General features: G+C 38.4%; 1 protein-coding gene across 1 annotated transcript in view; it reads left to right on the plus strand.

Annotated features, from left to right (window-relative positions):
• The window catches only part of ATM (ATM serine/threonine kinase), a 179595-nt gene extending 165777 nt beyond the window's left edge, over nt 1-13818 (plus strand). Inside the window, exons 61-63 of the mRNA XM_054592505.1 lie at nt 9131-9194; nt 12938-13074; nt 13164-13818. Of these exons, the coding sequence (XP_054448480.1) occupies nt 9131-9194; nt 12938-13074; nt 13164-13347 (385 nt within the window). The 3' untranslated portion in view covers nt 13348-13818. The remainder of the gene's footprint in view (nt 1-9130; nt 9195-12937; nt 13075-13163) is intronic.
• Nucleotides 13819-15560: the final 1742 nt, after the last annotated feature.

A 15560-nucleotide genomic window follows, 5' to 3' on the forward strand; every position in this document is an offset into this window, starting at 1 on the left:
ACAACACAAGGAGTTAACATTTATATACCTTACTATATATGTGATTACCATGATAAATCTAGTAGCCATAGGTCCCCATACAAAAGTATTATGATATTATTGACTGTATTCCCTGTGCTGTATATTAACATCCCTGTGACTGACTTATTTTATAACTGTAAGTTTGTACCTCTTAATCCCTTTTGCCTTTTCATACATTTCCACCAACACCTCCCCTAGGTCAACTATCAGGCTCTTCGTAACTATGACTCTGTTTTGGGGTTTTTTTTGTTTTTGTTTTTTCTGATTCTACATATAAGTGAAATTATAGGGTATTTGTCTTTCCTTGTCTGACTTGCTTCACTAGTATAATACTCTCTAGGTCTATAACAGCTTTTGTTGCTGTTGCTTGGGGAGATATATCTGAAAAGAATATTTCTAGGACTGAGGTCAAAGAGATTACTGCCTATGTTTCCTTCTAGGAGTCTTGTGGGTTTTGGTCTTCCATTGAAGTCTTTTAATCCATTTTGAGTTTATTTTCATATATGGTATAAGAGAGTGATTTAGTTATATCTTTGCATTGTTGCAATTGGCAAGATTTGATTTTTTTCTTGTTGAATAATATTCCATTGTGTATGTGTTATGCATACATCTCTATTCATTCATCTATTGATGAACACCTAGGTTGCTTCCATATCTTCGCTATTGTAAATAATGCTGCAGTGAACATAGGGGTGTATATAGCTTTTGGAATTAGTGTTTTCATTTTATTTATATAAGTGTCCAGAAGTGGGATTGCTGATTTGTATGGTAGTTCTATTTTAAATTTTTAAATTTTTTTTTACTATTTATTGTTGACACTATTACAGGTGTCCCCATTCCATCACACCCCCCACCCGCCCCCACCGTGCCCACCTCCTCCCAGCCCCCTCCCGCCCTTCCATCTGGCCATCACCGCACGGTGTTGTCTGTCTGTGGGTTATGAATATACATTCTTAGGCTAATCCCTCCAGTACATTCCATCTAGTTCCCCGTACTCCATCCCTTCTGACAGCTGTCAGTCTGTTCCATGTATACATGCCTCTGTTTCTATTTTGCCAGTTTACTTTGTTTATTAGATTCCACAAGTAAGTGAAATCATACAGTGTTGTCTTTCTCTGATTGGATTATTTCACTTAGCATAATCATTTCCAGGTTCATCCATGCTGTCACAAAAGGTAAGATTTCCTTCTTTTTTATAGCCTCATAGTATTCCATTCTATGGAATTCATAGCACCACAGTTTTTATATCCACTTACTTGCTTATGGGCACTTGGACTGTTTTCCAGATCTTGGCTGTTGTAAATGAACATAGAATATACATCTGTTCAACTTGGTGTTTTGGGATTCTTAGGATATATTCCCAGAACTGGGATCGTTGGGTCAAAGGCAGTTCCATATTTAATATTTTGAGGAATCTCCATACTGCTCTCCACAGTGGCTGCACCAGTCTGCATTCCCACCAGTGGCGCACTAGGATTCCTTTTTCTCCACATCCTCACCAGCACTTATTTGTTGATTTATTGATAGTAGTCATTATGGCAGGTATGAGATGATACCTCATTGTGGTTTTAATTTGCATCTATCTGATGATTAGGGACATTGAGCATATTTTCATGTTTGTTGGCCATCTATATGTCCTCTTTGGACGAGTGTCTATTCAGGTCTTTTGCCCATTTTTTAATTGGATTTTATGTTTTCCTGGTGTTGAGTTGTGTAAGTTCTTTATACATTGGAAATTAACCCCTTATCAAATATATCATTGGCAAATAGGTCCTCCCATTCAGTGGGTTCCTTACTCATTTTTTTGATGGTTTTCCTTGTACAGATGGTTTTTACTTTGGTATAGTCTCATTTGTGTATTGTTTTCCTTTTTTTCTTACACTAAGAGACATACTGGCAAAAATATTGTTATAAGAGATGTCTGAGATTTTACTGCCTAATTTTCTTCTAGGATTTTACATTTAACTCCTTTATCCACTTTTAGTTTATTCTGTGTATCATGTAAGTTGGTGGTCTAGTTTCATTTTTTAACATGTACCAGTTCAGTTTTCCTAACACCATTTATTGAAGAGACTGTCTACTCATCTTTATCTCCTTTGTCAGATATTAATTGACTGTATAGGCATCTGTTGATTCCTTTGCTTTTTGTTCTCTTCAATTGATCTATATATGTGTGTTCTTATGCCAGTACCAGGCTATCTTGATTACAGTGGCCTTGTAGTATAGTTTAATATCAGGTATTGTGATACCTCCAACTTTGTTCTTTCTCAAGATTTCTGAGGCTATTCAAAATAGCCTTTTTTTTATTCCATATGAACTTTTGAAATATTTGTTCTAGGTCTGTGAAATATGCCATTGGCATTTTAATAGAAATTGCATTGACTCTATAGATACTTTGGGTAATATGGACATTTTAATGATGTTACTTTTACCTCCTTGGTTCAATTTATTCCTAACTTAATTTTTTTATTGCAATAGGAAATGGGATCATTTTCTTATTTTCTCTTTCTTTTTTATTGTTGTTCAGTCACCATTATCCCACCTTTTTCCCCATTGCTCCCCCCTGCCCTGTCCCCTCCCACTCCCATCGTCGCTCCCCACCCCACCCCGATTCCTCGTTGTCTGTGCCCATGAGTCCTCTATTTGTGTTCTTTGGCTTACCCTTTCCCCTTCTTTCCCACGTTATCCCCTTTCCCCCCTCCACTGGTCAGTCAGTCTATTCTTGTTTCCATGCCTCAGGCTCAATTTCACTTGCTTGTTTGTTTTGTTCATTAGGTTCCACTTATAGATGAGATCATATGGTATTTGTCTTTCACCACCTGGCTTATTTCACTTAGCATAATATTCTCCAGTTCTTTCATGCTGTCGCAAAGGGTAGGAGTTCCTTCTTTCTTTCTGCTGAGTAGTATTCCATTGTGTAAATGTACCACAATCCTAGTACACTGTTAGCGAGAATGCAGACTGGTGCAGCTACTTCAGAAAACAATGTGGAGTTTCCTCAAAAAACTAAAGATGGACCTGCCTTTCGATACAGCGATCCCACTGCTGGGATTATACCCTAAGAATCTTGAATCATCAATTCAAAAGAACCTATACACCCCAATATTCATAGCAGTGTTATTTACAATAGCTAAGTTTCTCTTTCTGATAGCTCTTTATTAGTGTATACAAATGCCACCCTTTTCTTTTTTAATTAATTAATTAATTTTTAGAGAGAAGGGAATGGAGAGACAAAGAAGAAGAGAAACAGTGTGAGAGAAACACATTGATCAGTTGCCTCTCGTATGTACCCCAAAAAAGGATTAAACCCGCAACCTAGGCATGTGCCCTGACTGGGAATGGAACCCGTGACTCATCACTTTACAGGCTGATACCACCACCCCCCCCACTGGTCAGGGCAAATGCCACAAATTTCTGAATATTAATTTTGTACCCTGCTGCTTTGCCAGCTTTATTTATTAGATCTAGTACAATATTATGTCATGTGCAAATAATGACAGTTTTACTTAATGCCTTTCCAATCCAGGTGCCTTTTTATTTTTTCTTGTCTGATAGCTGTGGCTAGGACTTCCAGTATTGTGTTGAATAAGAGTAATCAAAGTGGACATCCCTGTCTTCTTCTTGATAATATGGGAAATGCTTTTACTTTTTGCTCATTGAGTATGATGCTGGCTGTGGGTTTTGTCATACATGGTTTTTATTATATTGAGGTATGTTCCCTCTGTTCCTATGGTGTTGAGAATTTTTATCACAAATGTGTGCTGGATTTTATCAAATGCTTTTTCATCATCTATTGATATAATCATGTGGTTTTTATCCTTCATTTTGTTTATGTGGTGTGTCACATTTACTGATTTCCAAATATTGTACTAACCTTGCACCCCCAAAATAAATCTCTCTTGATCATGGTGTATGATCTTTTTAATATATTTCTGAATCTGGTTTGCTAATACTTTTTTGAGGATTTTAGCATCTGTGCTTATCAGGGGTGTTGGCCTATTATTTTCTTTCTTTGTAGTGTCTTTTTCTGGTTTGGGGGCCAGAAGAGTGCTAGCCTTGTAAAATGTGCTTGGGAGTTTTCCCTTCTCTTGAATTTTTTGGAATAGTTTGGGAAAGATAGGTGTTAGTTTTTCTTGGAATGTTTCATGAAGTTCACCTGTGAAGGCATTCAGTCCAGGACATTTATTTGTTGGGACTTTTTAGATTTCTGTTTCAGTTTCACTAGTTCTAATGTGTGTATTCACATTATCTGATTCATCCTGATTCAGTTTTGGAAGATTATATGTTTCTAGGAATTAATTAATTTCTTACAGATTGTCCAGTTCGTTGGCATATAGTTGTTCATAGTATTTTTTTACAATTCTTTATTTCTTTGGTGTCAGTTGTTGCTTCTCCTCTTTCATTTCTGATTTTATTTATTTGGGTCCTCTCTCTCTGTTTACTGATGAGTCTGGTTAAGGGTTTTTCAGTCTTTCAAAGAACAGCTCTTGGTTTCATTGATCATTTGTAATTTTTTTTATAATGTATTTCATCTATTTGTGCACTGATCTTTATTTCCTTCCTTCTACTCACTTTGGGCTTTGTTGTTTTTTTCTCCTATTCCTTTATTTTTAATATATTTTATGGATTATGCTATTACAGTTGTCCCAGTTTTTTCCCCCTTACCCCCCTCTATCCAGTACCCTCATTACCTCCAGTGTATATGCTGGGTCATACTTATAAGTTCTTTGGATACTCCATTTCTTATATTGTTCTTAACGTCCCCCATCTATTTTGTATCTACCAATTTGTGCTTCTTAATCCCTGCATCTTTCTCTCCATTTTCCTCCTTCCCCCTCCCAACTGATAACCCAACAAATGATCTCCATATCTATGATTCTGTTCCTGTTCTGCTTGTTTGATTGTTATTTGGGATTTAATTATTGATAGTTGTGAATTTGTTGCCATTTTAGTGTTCATTGTTTTGATTATCTTCTTTTTCTTACATAATTCTCCGTAGCATTTATATAATTATGGCTTAGTGATGATGAACTCCTTTAGTTTTACCTTGTCTGGGAAGCATTTTATCTGCCCTTAATTCTAAATGATAGCTTTGCTAGAGAGGTCCTTGCTTTTCTTCACTTTGAATACTCCTTGCCTGCGATGTTTCTTTTGAGAAATCAGCTGCCAGTCTTATGAGAATTTCTTTGTAGGTAACTTCTGCTTTTCTCTTGCCGCTTTTAAGATTCTCTCTTTATCTTTAACCTTTGGCATTTTAATTGTGATGTGTCTTGGTGTGGTCCTCTTTGGGTTGAACTTGTTTGGGACTCTCTGTGCTTTCTGGACTTGCATATCTATTTTCTTCACCAAATTAGAGAAGTTTTCTTTCATTATTTTTTCAAATAAGTTTTCAGTTTCTTGCTCTTGCTCTTGCTCTCCACATTCTGGCACCCCTATGATTCAATGTTGGTATGTTTGGAGACGTCCCAGAGGATCCTCATTCTATTCTCAGTTTTTTTAATTCTTTTTTCTTCTTGCTGTTCTGAATGAATGCTTTGTTCTTATTGATTTGAATCTCGGTTTCACCCCCTCCACTGTTGGTTCCCTGTGGATTTTTCTTTAGTTCACTTAATGCAACCTTCATTTCTGCCAGTGTCTTTTCTATGTTGTTGAAGTACCCAGGAGCGTCTAATAATGAGTATTTTGAACTCTGCATCTGAGTGGTTGGTTATCTCCATTTTATTTAGTTCTTGTCCTGGAGTTATGTTCTGTTTTTGTTTTTTAAATTTTGTTCCTCTGTGTTTTGTTGTTTTCTCTCCTCCTCCTCCTCTTCCTCTCCCCACCTCCTCATGTGCTTCCCCTCCTTCTCCTCCTTCTTCCAGGCCCTTTAACATTTCTTGTAATATTGGCTTGGTAATAACAAACTCCATCAGTTTTTTCTTGTCTGGGAAGATCTTTATTTTTCCTTCAATTTTAAATGCATGCCATGCTGGGTAAAATAATCTTGGTTGTAGGTCCTTGCTTTTCATCACTTTGAATATTTCATGCCCATCCCTTCTTGCCTGAAATATTTCTGTTGAGAAATCAACTGACAGTTTTATGGGAGCTCTCTTGTAGGTAATTAACTGTTTTGCTCTTGCTGCTTTCAAGAGTCTCTCCTTGTCTTTAACTTTTGCCATTTTAATTATAATGTGTCTTGATGTGGGCCTTTTTGGGATCGTCTTGTTTTGGGACTCTGTGCTTTCTGGACTTGTGCCATTTTCCTTTACCAGGTTTGGAAAGCTTTAATCGTTATTTCTTCACATAGGTTCTTGATTCCCCTGTTCTCTCTCTTCTCTTTCTGGTATCCCTATGAAGCTGGCGTCATTACACTTCATGATTTCCCACAGTTCCCTTTCACTATGTTCATTCTTTGTAATTCTTTTTTCTTTTTGCTGCTCTGATTGGGTGTTTTTGTCTACTTTGTATTTCAAATCACTGATTTGATCCCTTGCTTCATCCATTCTACTTTTGATTCCTTCCAGTATATTCTTGATGTCAGGTATGGTATTCTTCATTTCCTACTGGTTCTTTTTCATGGCTTATATATTTGCATGGTGTTGTAGTTCTCACCAAGTTCCTTAGCATCCTTAGAACCATTACTTTGAACTTTATATCTGATAAATTGCTTCCCTCCATTTCCTTTAGCTTATTTTCTGGAGATTCCTCCTGTTCTTTCATTTGAGGCTGTTTCTGTATCTCCCCATCTTGGCTGCCTCTTTGTGTTTGTTACTCTGTATTAGATAGATCTGCTATGAGTCCCTTTCTTCATGAAGTGGCCTTATATAATGGGTGTCCCTTGGGACCCAATGGTGCAGTCTTCTTGATCTCCAGAGCTGGGTATTTGAGGAATGTCCCTTGTGTAGATTATGTGGGCCCTTCTGTTGGAATTGAGCCTTAATTGCTGTTGGCCCACTTGTGTATGAGATTGACCCTCTGGATGGCTGTGAGGCTCAACCCCCACCATGGTGTACAAGCTGCCATGCAGGTGCTTAAGTAGAAGTTGAATGAATTCTGTTCATTCTTTGAAACCTAATGATTTTTAAAACAATATCTTACTGTTTACAGGAGGCAATTTAGAACTTTCTGCCAATCACTCTGCTCTTGGTCTTGGTGAGCCCTGGGCACAGCTCTAGGGTGAAAAGCTGCAGTGACTGGGATTCTGCTCTAAGGAGCTGGAGGCAACTGTGCTTGTCTGCCTGATCTCGGCTGCATGCACACCTCCGACTTGCTTTCTCCCTTTTCATTGGGGCTCTCCTGGCCTCCTGTCCCTGAGTCCCACTCTCCTTTTCTTGGTCTCTCCTTTTACCAGTTCCATGTGCTCAGCATCAGCTGCCAGAACACTGGTGCCAGGCACCATCGCTGCTGCCCAAAGGCTGATACTAGGGATGGAAGGGTCGAAGTGCACTAGAGAAGCAGAAGAAGCTGCAAAAAAGAGCCAGGGCAGGTTGTGGACACAGTGGGGAATGGTGAAGAGGGAGAGCCAAAGAAGAGAAGATGGATCTGCTCTAAAAACACCCTCTGTCATCAATTTTTTTAAATCCTCACCCAGGGACATTTTTTTCATTGCTTTTTGAGAGAGAGAGAGAAAGGGTGAGCAAGAAACATGAATGCAAGAGAGACACATCAGGTTATTTGCTTCCCGGTACGCACTGGGACTAGGGATCAGGTACGCCCAGTTCAGGGATCGTTTACATCTGGACTGGGGACCAAACCCACAACCTTTCAATTACAGTTCTGTGCTCCAGCTAACTGAGCCACACCAGCCAGGGCTGTTTTTAACTTTTGGGGGCACCTCCATCCATGCTGTTTTCAACACTGGTTACACCATTATACAGTCCCATCGGCAGTGTGTGAGGATTCCCTATTCTTGATGTTTTCACCAACACTTGTTTGTTGACTTTTTCATAATAGCCATTCTGATAGGTGTGAGGTGATATGTCATTGTGGTTTTGATTTGCCTTTTTCTGGTGATTAGTGATGTTTAGCATCTTTTTTTTTTTTTAATTTATTTATTTTTTCAAATACATTTGTCTCTGCCTACCCCCCACCACTTTCCCTTGTCCCCACCCTCCCTCAACTCTTCCCCTTTGGTTTTGTCCATGAGTTAGCATCTTCTCATGTTTGTTCACCATCTGTCCCAGGTGGCACAAAATTAGGTTTATAGTTGTGAGTATACTAAACACAGAGTTTATTCTTTTATTATTATTTATTATTATATTATTTTCCAGTGGGGCAAAACTATAAATACATTTTAATCTTGTATTGTTATTTTTAATTAATGCATTTTTTTCCTGTACCAATGACTGTAAATCTACTTTTGCCCCACCCTGTATTTCCTCTTTGCAGAAATGTCTATTCAGTTCCTCTGCCTATTTTTAATTGGATAGTTTGTTTTCTGATGTTGAGTTTTTTAATATTAAATTCTTACTAGATACATCATTAGTATGTTGTCTTTTCATTTTGTTGATGGTTTTCTTCACTGTGCCAAAGCCTTTTGGTTTGAAAATGCTTTTGTTAATGTTGCATTGAGATACATATCCAAAAAGAATATATTGCAAAGATCCATATCAAAGAGCTTACTGCCTATGTTTTATTCTAGGAGTTTTATGTTTTTTAGGTTTTACATTTAAATCTTTAACCCATTTTGAGTTTATTTTTTTTGTTTAGTGTAAAAAAGTTGTGCAGTTTTATTTTTTGCTTGTATCTGTCCAGTTTTCTCATCATTTATTAAAGAAGCTGTCATTCGTCCATTGTGTATTCTCCCTTCTTTGCTGGATATAAAGCGACCATATAAGTGTGGATTTATTTCTGGGTTCTCTGCTCTTTTCATTAGACATATATTTGTATGCATTTTAGAAATATCTACTGAAAGCCCACTCTGCCAAGTGCTGTGCTTTTTTAAGATACTGATTTGGAAATTATTGACAAGAATAGTCTCAGTATACTTCACTTGAAGATAGATAGGTAGGTAAGTAGATATATAGAAGAGATATATTAGAGATATGTATTTTGCTACTAGATAGAAAGAAAAGATACATATTGAAAACATTGGTGTGTAATCAAACACATATTTATAATATGTTTGTAGATGCTGTGAGAAAACCATGGAGGTTATGAGAAACTCCCAGGAAACCCTGTTAACCATTGTAGAGGTAAAGTATATTATAAGGAAATCTTTATTCCTCTCTGTGATAAATGGCATCTTGTTAGCAAGTCACTGATTTGAGGATCAGTGTTTCATTTTAATGTGGTGGGATGATGCTGGGCAGCAGGAGGGGCGGGGGTTGCACATACTGGCAAGTAGTGGCCTAGAATGCCTCCAGTTCCCTCCAGTTTCTTACAGAGGTACGGCATAAGTAACCTCTACTCTTTAATACATAAATCAGCACTTCATCTTAGATATCTTGTTTGGTATTTATGATTTTCAGAATGGATTTCATTGTGGGATTAAGAGAAATCAAGTTATCTCCTTTTCCTCTGCCAGACGCATTTAGTCAGACACATGGAGATCAGAGTCAGCATTGTTAGTGGAGGAACAAAGCTGGGGAGTGAGGGCCAGACTGACTTGCTACTGGGGCTCCCTCAGGGCCTCTGCTGTAGTTTTGGGACAGCCACCGAGTGGTGCTGTGGGCCTGCAGCGCACTCACGCCGCATCAGGCCCACGGCCTCATGTCAAACAGGGCAGAAAGGGAAGAAAGTCAAGCACATTTCCCATGCTTAAGACCTTGGCTCTACCCCGCAAGAACTATGTCCTCAGGCTGTCATTCACAACCCTGGGAAAGGTGTGTGCAGGAAGAGGTGAGGAATCTTCCTTCTCAGGGAAACACAGGAAGTAAGAGTATAAGCATGCCTCACTTATATTCTCTGTCTTTTTGTTCCTTCAATTTGGTGGTGCCAGACTTTATCGTATGGTGCCGCACTGCTTTTTGCAATATTGATGCCGACCAAATTCAAACAAAACTCCTAGAGATGGGACAGGAACATTTGTATTTTTTAAAAGCTCTCCTATTGGGCAAATGGTTGAGAATCACTGTTTTTAATTCATTGGCACTAACCATTAAGCCTCTGATCAGATAACAAACGTAGGGCTGTATGCTGTGTAAAATGAAATTAACAGTCTATTCTGGTGGCCCTGTGTCCACTCCTATGAACGAAAGGCCTCTTTATAGATCTTTGGAGTGCTGGTGGCAATATAGATTTTTGCTACAAAGGAGGTGTTGAAATGCATCCCAATAATATGTCGACCATTTAAATACAAGGCTATGCTGTTCCCAAGGCTGAATGAAAATGCGTTCCCTTTTCTTTTTTCCACTTCAAATTGTATTCCTACATGTCATTTATTAGAGTTTGCCATTGGTTCTGCAGTAAGAGTAAATGATGTCCCGGATGCCTCCATGAAGTAGAAATTAAAATCCAAAATTATCTTGCCTTTTTGTGTTTAACACAAAAAGTGCAAACTTTTCACATTTATTTAAGATCCAAAGAAGTTTAACGTGTTCCCCAGTATTTTACTCTGCTCAGTATCAGGCAGGAGGATTTTTCCTGCCTGAATAGATTTGGGCTTCCTTCAGGAGCTGTGTGCAGAGTGGACACTTGCTGGAAGAGGGCCGTTTCTTCAGGGCCTCAGTCATTTACCAGTAAAATGCCAGAGTGCTCATGAGCCTCTTTTTTTAGATAGTAGTAGGAATTCAGGTGGGAGAAGTAACAGTAGCCAGATCACCGAGGGATTCCCACACCATTGTAAGGACTTTGGATTTTGCTGAGTGAGATGGAAACCATAGGAGGGTTTTGAACCTGAGAGGTGACCTGCATCTCCACCTGCAGTAACTGTCACTGACAAAATCACCTTCTCATGCTTTGTGTATTTTACACTAATGTACCCACTCTTCCCTCTGTGAATCTGTTCAGATTTCCCGACGACATTTCAGGCGATTGTCTCAGTCTTTCAGAGCAGTTTGCCAATTGAAGACTGCATCTTCGGCTTTAGGAAGGTGCTTCTCGGTGGCCGCATGGATCCCAGTCCTCCGGATGCCATTCCAGGCCCCTCTCTTTACCCATTGCTTTTTCTCTCTTAGGTTTCATTGAGCCACAGTCACTGTTTCTGATGTAACATCAATGAAAACATCTCCTCACTTCCCGAATCCCTCCTTAAGAGCACTTTGACTTGGGTGCCTTTCCCTTTCCCTCTCAGCATATTTGCCTCTCCTGGCCTTCGCAGTCGCTTTTTTCTTCGTAACAAACCATTCTGTCCTCCAAGCTTTTAATCAAGTCTACTAAGGAAATCTCTCCCTGTAACTCAAATATTTCTTAGCTGCGGGCAGTTTTCTTTCCTGGAGGATAGTTGGCAAAGCCTGGAGACATTTTTGGTTGTCATAATGGGGCGGGGGGCGGGGGAGGGTGATAAGGATACCCTCTCAACACTCAGCTTGTTTCAGCCAGGGAGGCTCCTAAACATCTTATGCATAGGACAGCCCTCACAACCATGAAGCGATAGCCCCAAAATGTCCACAGTGCCAAGACTGAGAAATCTTGCTCTAAATCAGTCTATATTCCTATATTGTTTTCAATCACCACTTCCATTTTGATAGTGACTAAAGTATATGTTCTTTTTTACCTCCTTTTTTATTCCTGAAATTGCAAATGTGATTTCTAATGCAAGCTCTTGGGTTTGAAATAATTTAATTGTATTGTTTCTCTACTTCAACCCAAAAAGACTATATATATTCTCTTTATAATTGAGGCCTTCATTCCTTTTCATTCATTGATTAATAAAATATAACTCTTTTGGGGGCTGAAACTGGTTTGGATCTCTGAAATCTGAAGCCATGTCAGTGCTCCACCTGAAGTCACATAAGGACCAGAACTTATGGACAAACCACTGATATTCACAGTCAGTCCCTCCTAAGTTTAATGTCCTTTGAAACAGTGTAAACAGATGACCAGATTTTGGTACTGCTGTTCATGTACATTAAACATGGAATGCTAAAGGCATCCTATAGTCCCAGACAGAAGACCTGCTGAGAAACAAAGTAAAGACATCAGTAAAAAAGTGTTCCAACTTTATAATGCTGGATAATCCTGCAACATCACTCGTCCCTAGAATTGAGTCTTTACTTATTATTAAGACCTGTATGGTAAGCACTTGCTAAGGCCTATTAAATTTTTTTTTGTATGCTTATAAACACCAGAGGCAGTTCAGAAACCCCTTGTGACTTCACTTACTAAAAATTTATGACCTACAGCTACTTGTTCTGGCCATGCCAGTTACTTTAGTATTCAGATTGTACTCCGTGTATATCTTAAGATGCCAACCGCAACACTAAACCTTGAATTTTAAGAAGCTTTCAGTAAATTATACCTTTTTTCCTCCATTCAGAGTTAGGACTAATTGAAAGAAAAAGAAAGAGCCTTAGGAATAGGATAGAGATCAAAATGTCAGGTTATTACTGATAAAACTTTTGGAGGACATGGCTTAGGAGTGAGGTCCAAATAGGCTTGTTAGTGCTATCCAAATTCCATAGGCTAGCCTAGAGAGAGAATTAGTGCTGCAAAGTAAACACCCTTACCCAGGACAGGGGGAGAGAAGGAAAGAAAGTGACTAGTGCTTATTTCCTTTTAATAGCTTCACCTTGTAAGGAAACATGGATCAAGGGATGTCACTGCCCCCAACCATGGCAGAAGAATGAGTTCATAATGGGATAAGAAGCCCAGAGCATCGTGCTAGTGTAGTTTCTTCCATAAGGAAACAAGATGTCTGTGCAATGTTTTCCCCTCCCCCCCCAGTCAACTACCATATTGGCCTCAATAACCAGTATTTTTATAATACTGGTTCTGTTTCTAAGTGCATCATCATAATACACATAGTTCTTCTAACACGTATGTTCTCTTTGTCTAGGTCCTCCTGTATGATCCTCTCTTTGACTGGACCATGAACCCTTTGAAAGCTTTGTATTTACAGCAGAGGTTGGAAGATGAAACTGAGCTCCACTCCACTCAGAATGCAGATGACCAAGAATGCAAACGAAATCTCAGGTAGCAGTATTTTAGGAAAGACTGACTAACCTTGTTCAGATTTTTTTCTATTCCCACCACATTTAATACCTTTGTGTTTTTGTCATTAGTGAAATGGACCAGAGTTTCAACAAAGTAGCTGAACGTGTCTTGATGAGACTGCAAGAGAAACTCAAAGGAGTGGAGGAAGGAACTGTGCTCAGTGTGGGTGGACAAGTGAATTTGCTCCTACAACAGGCCATGGACCCCAAAAACCTCAGCCGACTTTTCCCAGGATGGAAAGCTTGGGTGTGATATTCAGCATATAAATCACCCTTAAATTCATCCTTCAGAAATTATACATTGGCCTTTATTTTTAGCTCACCCACATATTTTGAATATATGGTATTAATATTTGACTAAGAAAACTTACCTGCTGTGTTTTTTAAGTGTTTAATACTCGCATCAGTCACCTAATGATACTTTGAGAGTTTCAAGAAACATCTCTTCTTGCATACTTTAGAAATAATTGTCATTCATGCTCCATTTCTAGGCTAAACATCTGTTTTTCTTCTCAAGTACATACTGTATCATTTTCAGTAGAATCTCTGACTTTACACTTGAGCTGAAAACGGAGCAGCAGGAATGCAGGATCATCACTGACAGCTGGCCCTCCGCAATGAATGAGAACAAATGCACTGCTGGTTTTGAGGTGGCTTTAATTAAAATTTGTTCCCCAGATTTTATATATGAATGAAAATTATTTGATATTAATATATAAAAGGAAGAAAAAACACTTCAAAATAGTAACCATCTATATGTATCATGGTAAAACTACTTTAAAAATAAGAAGCAATGTTGAAAACAAATTAGCATTTAAGAAATGTCCTTGGATTTTCAGTAGCAAGATCACCCAGTGTTATAGAATAAAAAAGTTGTTATAGGGAATAAATTTCAAAGGCATATTTAATATTACCATTTTTAAAAAATGTATATTGGACCTACTCATTCTATTCTCTATCTTTTAAGCCTTGTGTTTTATGTAACTTATTTTTCTGTGGCGTAAACATAACTGTCTTCTAGTTCATGAATTATCTTGTAAGCTGTTTATATAATCTCCTTTTATGGTGACTCATTGGGTTTTTTCTTTCCAAAATTTCTTTTAATTTCTAGCTGTGTATTATACTTCAGGTCTGCCTACTATTTCATGACGTCTAATTTTTTTTTTAACTTTTCAGTTCCTTTTATGTCATTAATCACTTTAAACATCCCTATTTTATAGTCTCTCTAATAGCTCAGAGCTCTATTAAATAAAATTCCTTTTAGTATATGTTGATTCTTACATTTGGTAGATAATTTACCCAGATATTTTATAATTTTGAAAGGTGAGCTTATTTTCAGCAGGGCTTTCTCCGTGGGAATTTTGAGTGACCTTTATTAAGAATAATTCCTTCCAGATAAGTTTTGTGTCTACTTATGTCCAGGGCTCTTACAGAGAACCACTGTTATTTTAATTTCTTGGCTTCTGAATTACTGAGCTGACTCCCAGGCCAAGACAGACACTTTTCCTCATCTTCCAATGCTAGTGGCAGAACGTTTTCTCGACTCCCCTTTCACTGAGGGGTCATCCTCTTAGTATACCAACTTTATGGTGGGCTTGAGAGGAGGGTCATTTCATTCCTTCTGAACTTGCAAGAGAGTCACTACCTTTTGCATGGTCAAGGTTTTATCAGTTCCCTCGTAGTTGTTAAAGATGAAACCCACAGGGTAATGATGGGATTGGCAAATTGCACCAGGATAGCTAGTATGTCAGCTCACAAATTACCTCTACTTTTCAGTTCCCTTCATTTTTGATCCTCAGGATTTCCCCTTACTTTCATGTAATTCTACTATGCATTTAATAGATTGTTTTTCACATCTTAACCAGCATTCTTGTGTTTTGTTGGAGAGGAAGAGTTTAGGTATCAACTTTGCTATATAGCTAGAAGTGGAACAATTTTCTGTCTGCATACTATCATCAGATAAATAAGTCAAGTTACTGACTTGTCTACTGGTGAGGATAATTCCTCCTCCATCCTTAGGAAAATGTTCATCTCTGCTGCAGAGATAAGAAATGGGTCATTGAGAGACTTCCAGTCAAGATGGAGGCATAGGTAAGTACAGCTTGCCTCCTTGCACAACCACAGCAAAAATTACAGTTAAAATATAAAACAGCTGTCACCTAGCATCATCAGAAAACCAAACTATGGAAGTCCTACAACCAAGGAATTGAAGTTACATTCATCCAGTTTGGTAGGAAGGGTGGAGACATGGAGAGGTGCAGAGAGACAGAATAGGTGGTCCTGTGGTTCCAGACCCACGTGCAGTGGATAAATATTAGGAAGGATAACTCAGGAGTGATAGATCCCAGCCTCACACCAGGCCACCCAGTTCTAACTTGCAAAACTAAGAATTTAAATGTCTAAAGTAAATAAAAGCAAAGAGGAAAAACTTTGGACTTACTATAAACGTAAGTAAGCTAGTCTTTC

Source organism: Pteronotus mesoamericanus, unplaced genomic scaffold (genome assembly GCF_021234165.1).
Source record: "Pteronotus mesoamericanus isolate MK-2021 breed Mesoamerican mustached bat unplaced genomic scaffold, CSHL_Meso_final scaffold_36, whole genome shotgun sequence".
NCBI lineage: Eukaryota > Metazoa > Chordata > Mammalia > Chiroptera > Mormoopidae > Pteronotus > Pteronotus mesoamericanus.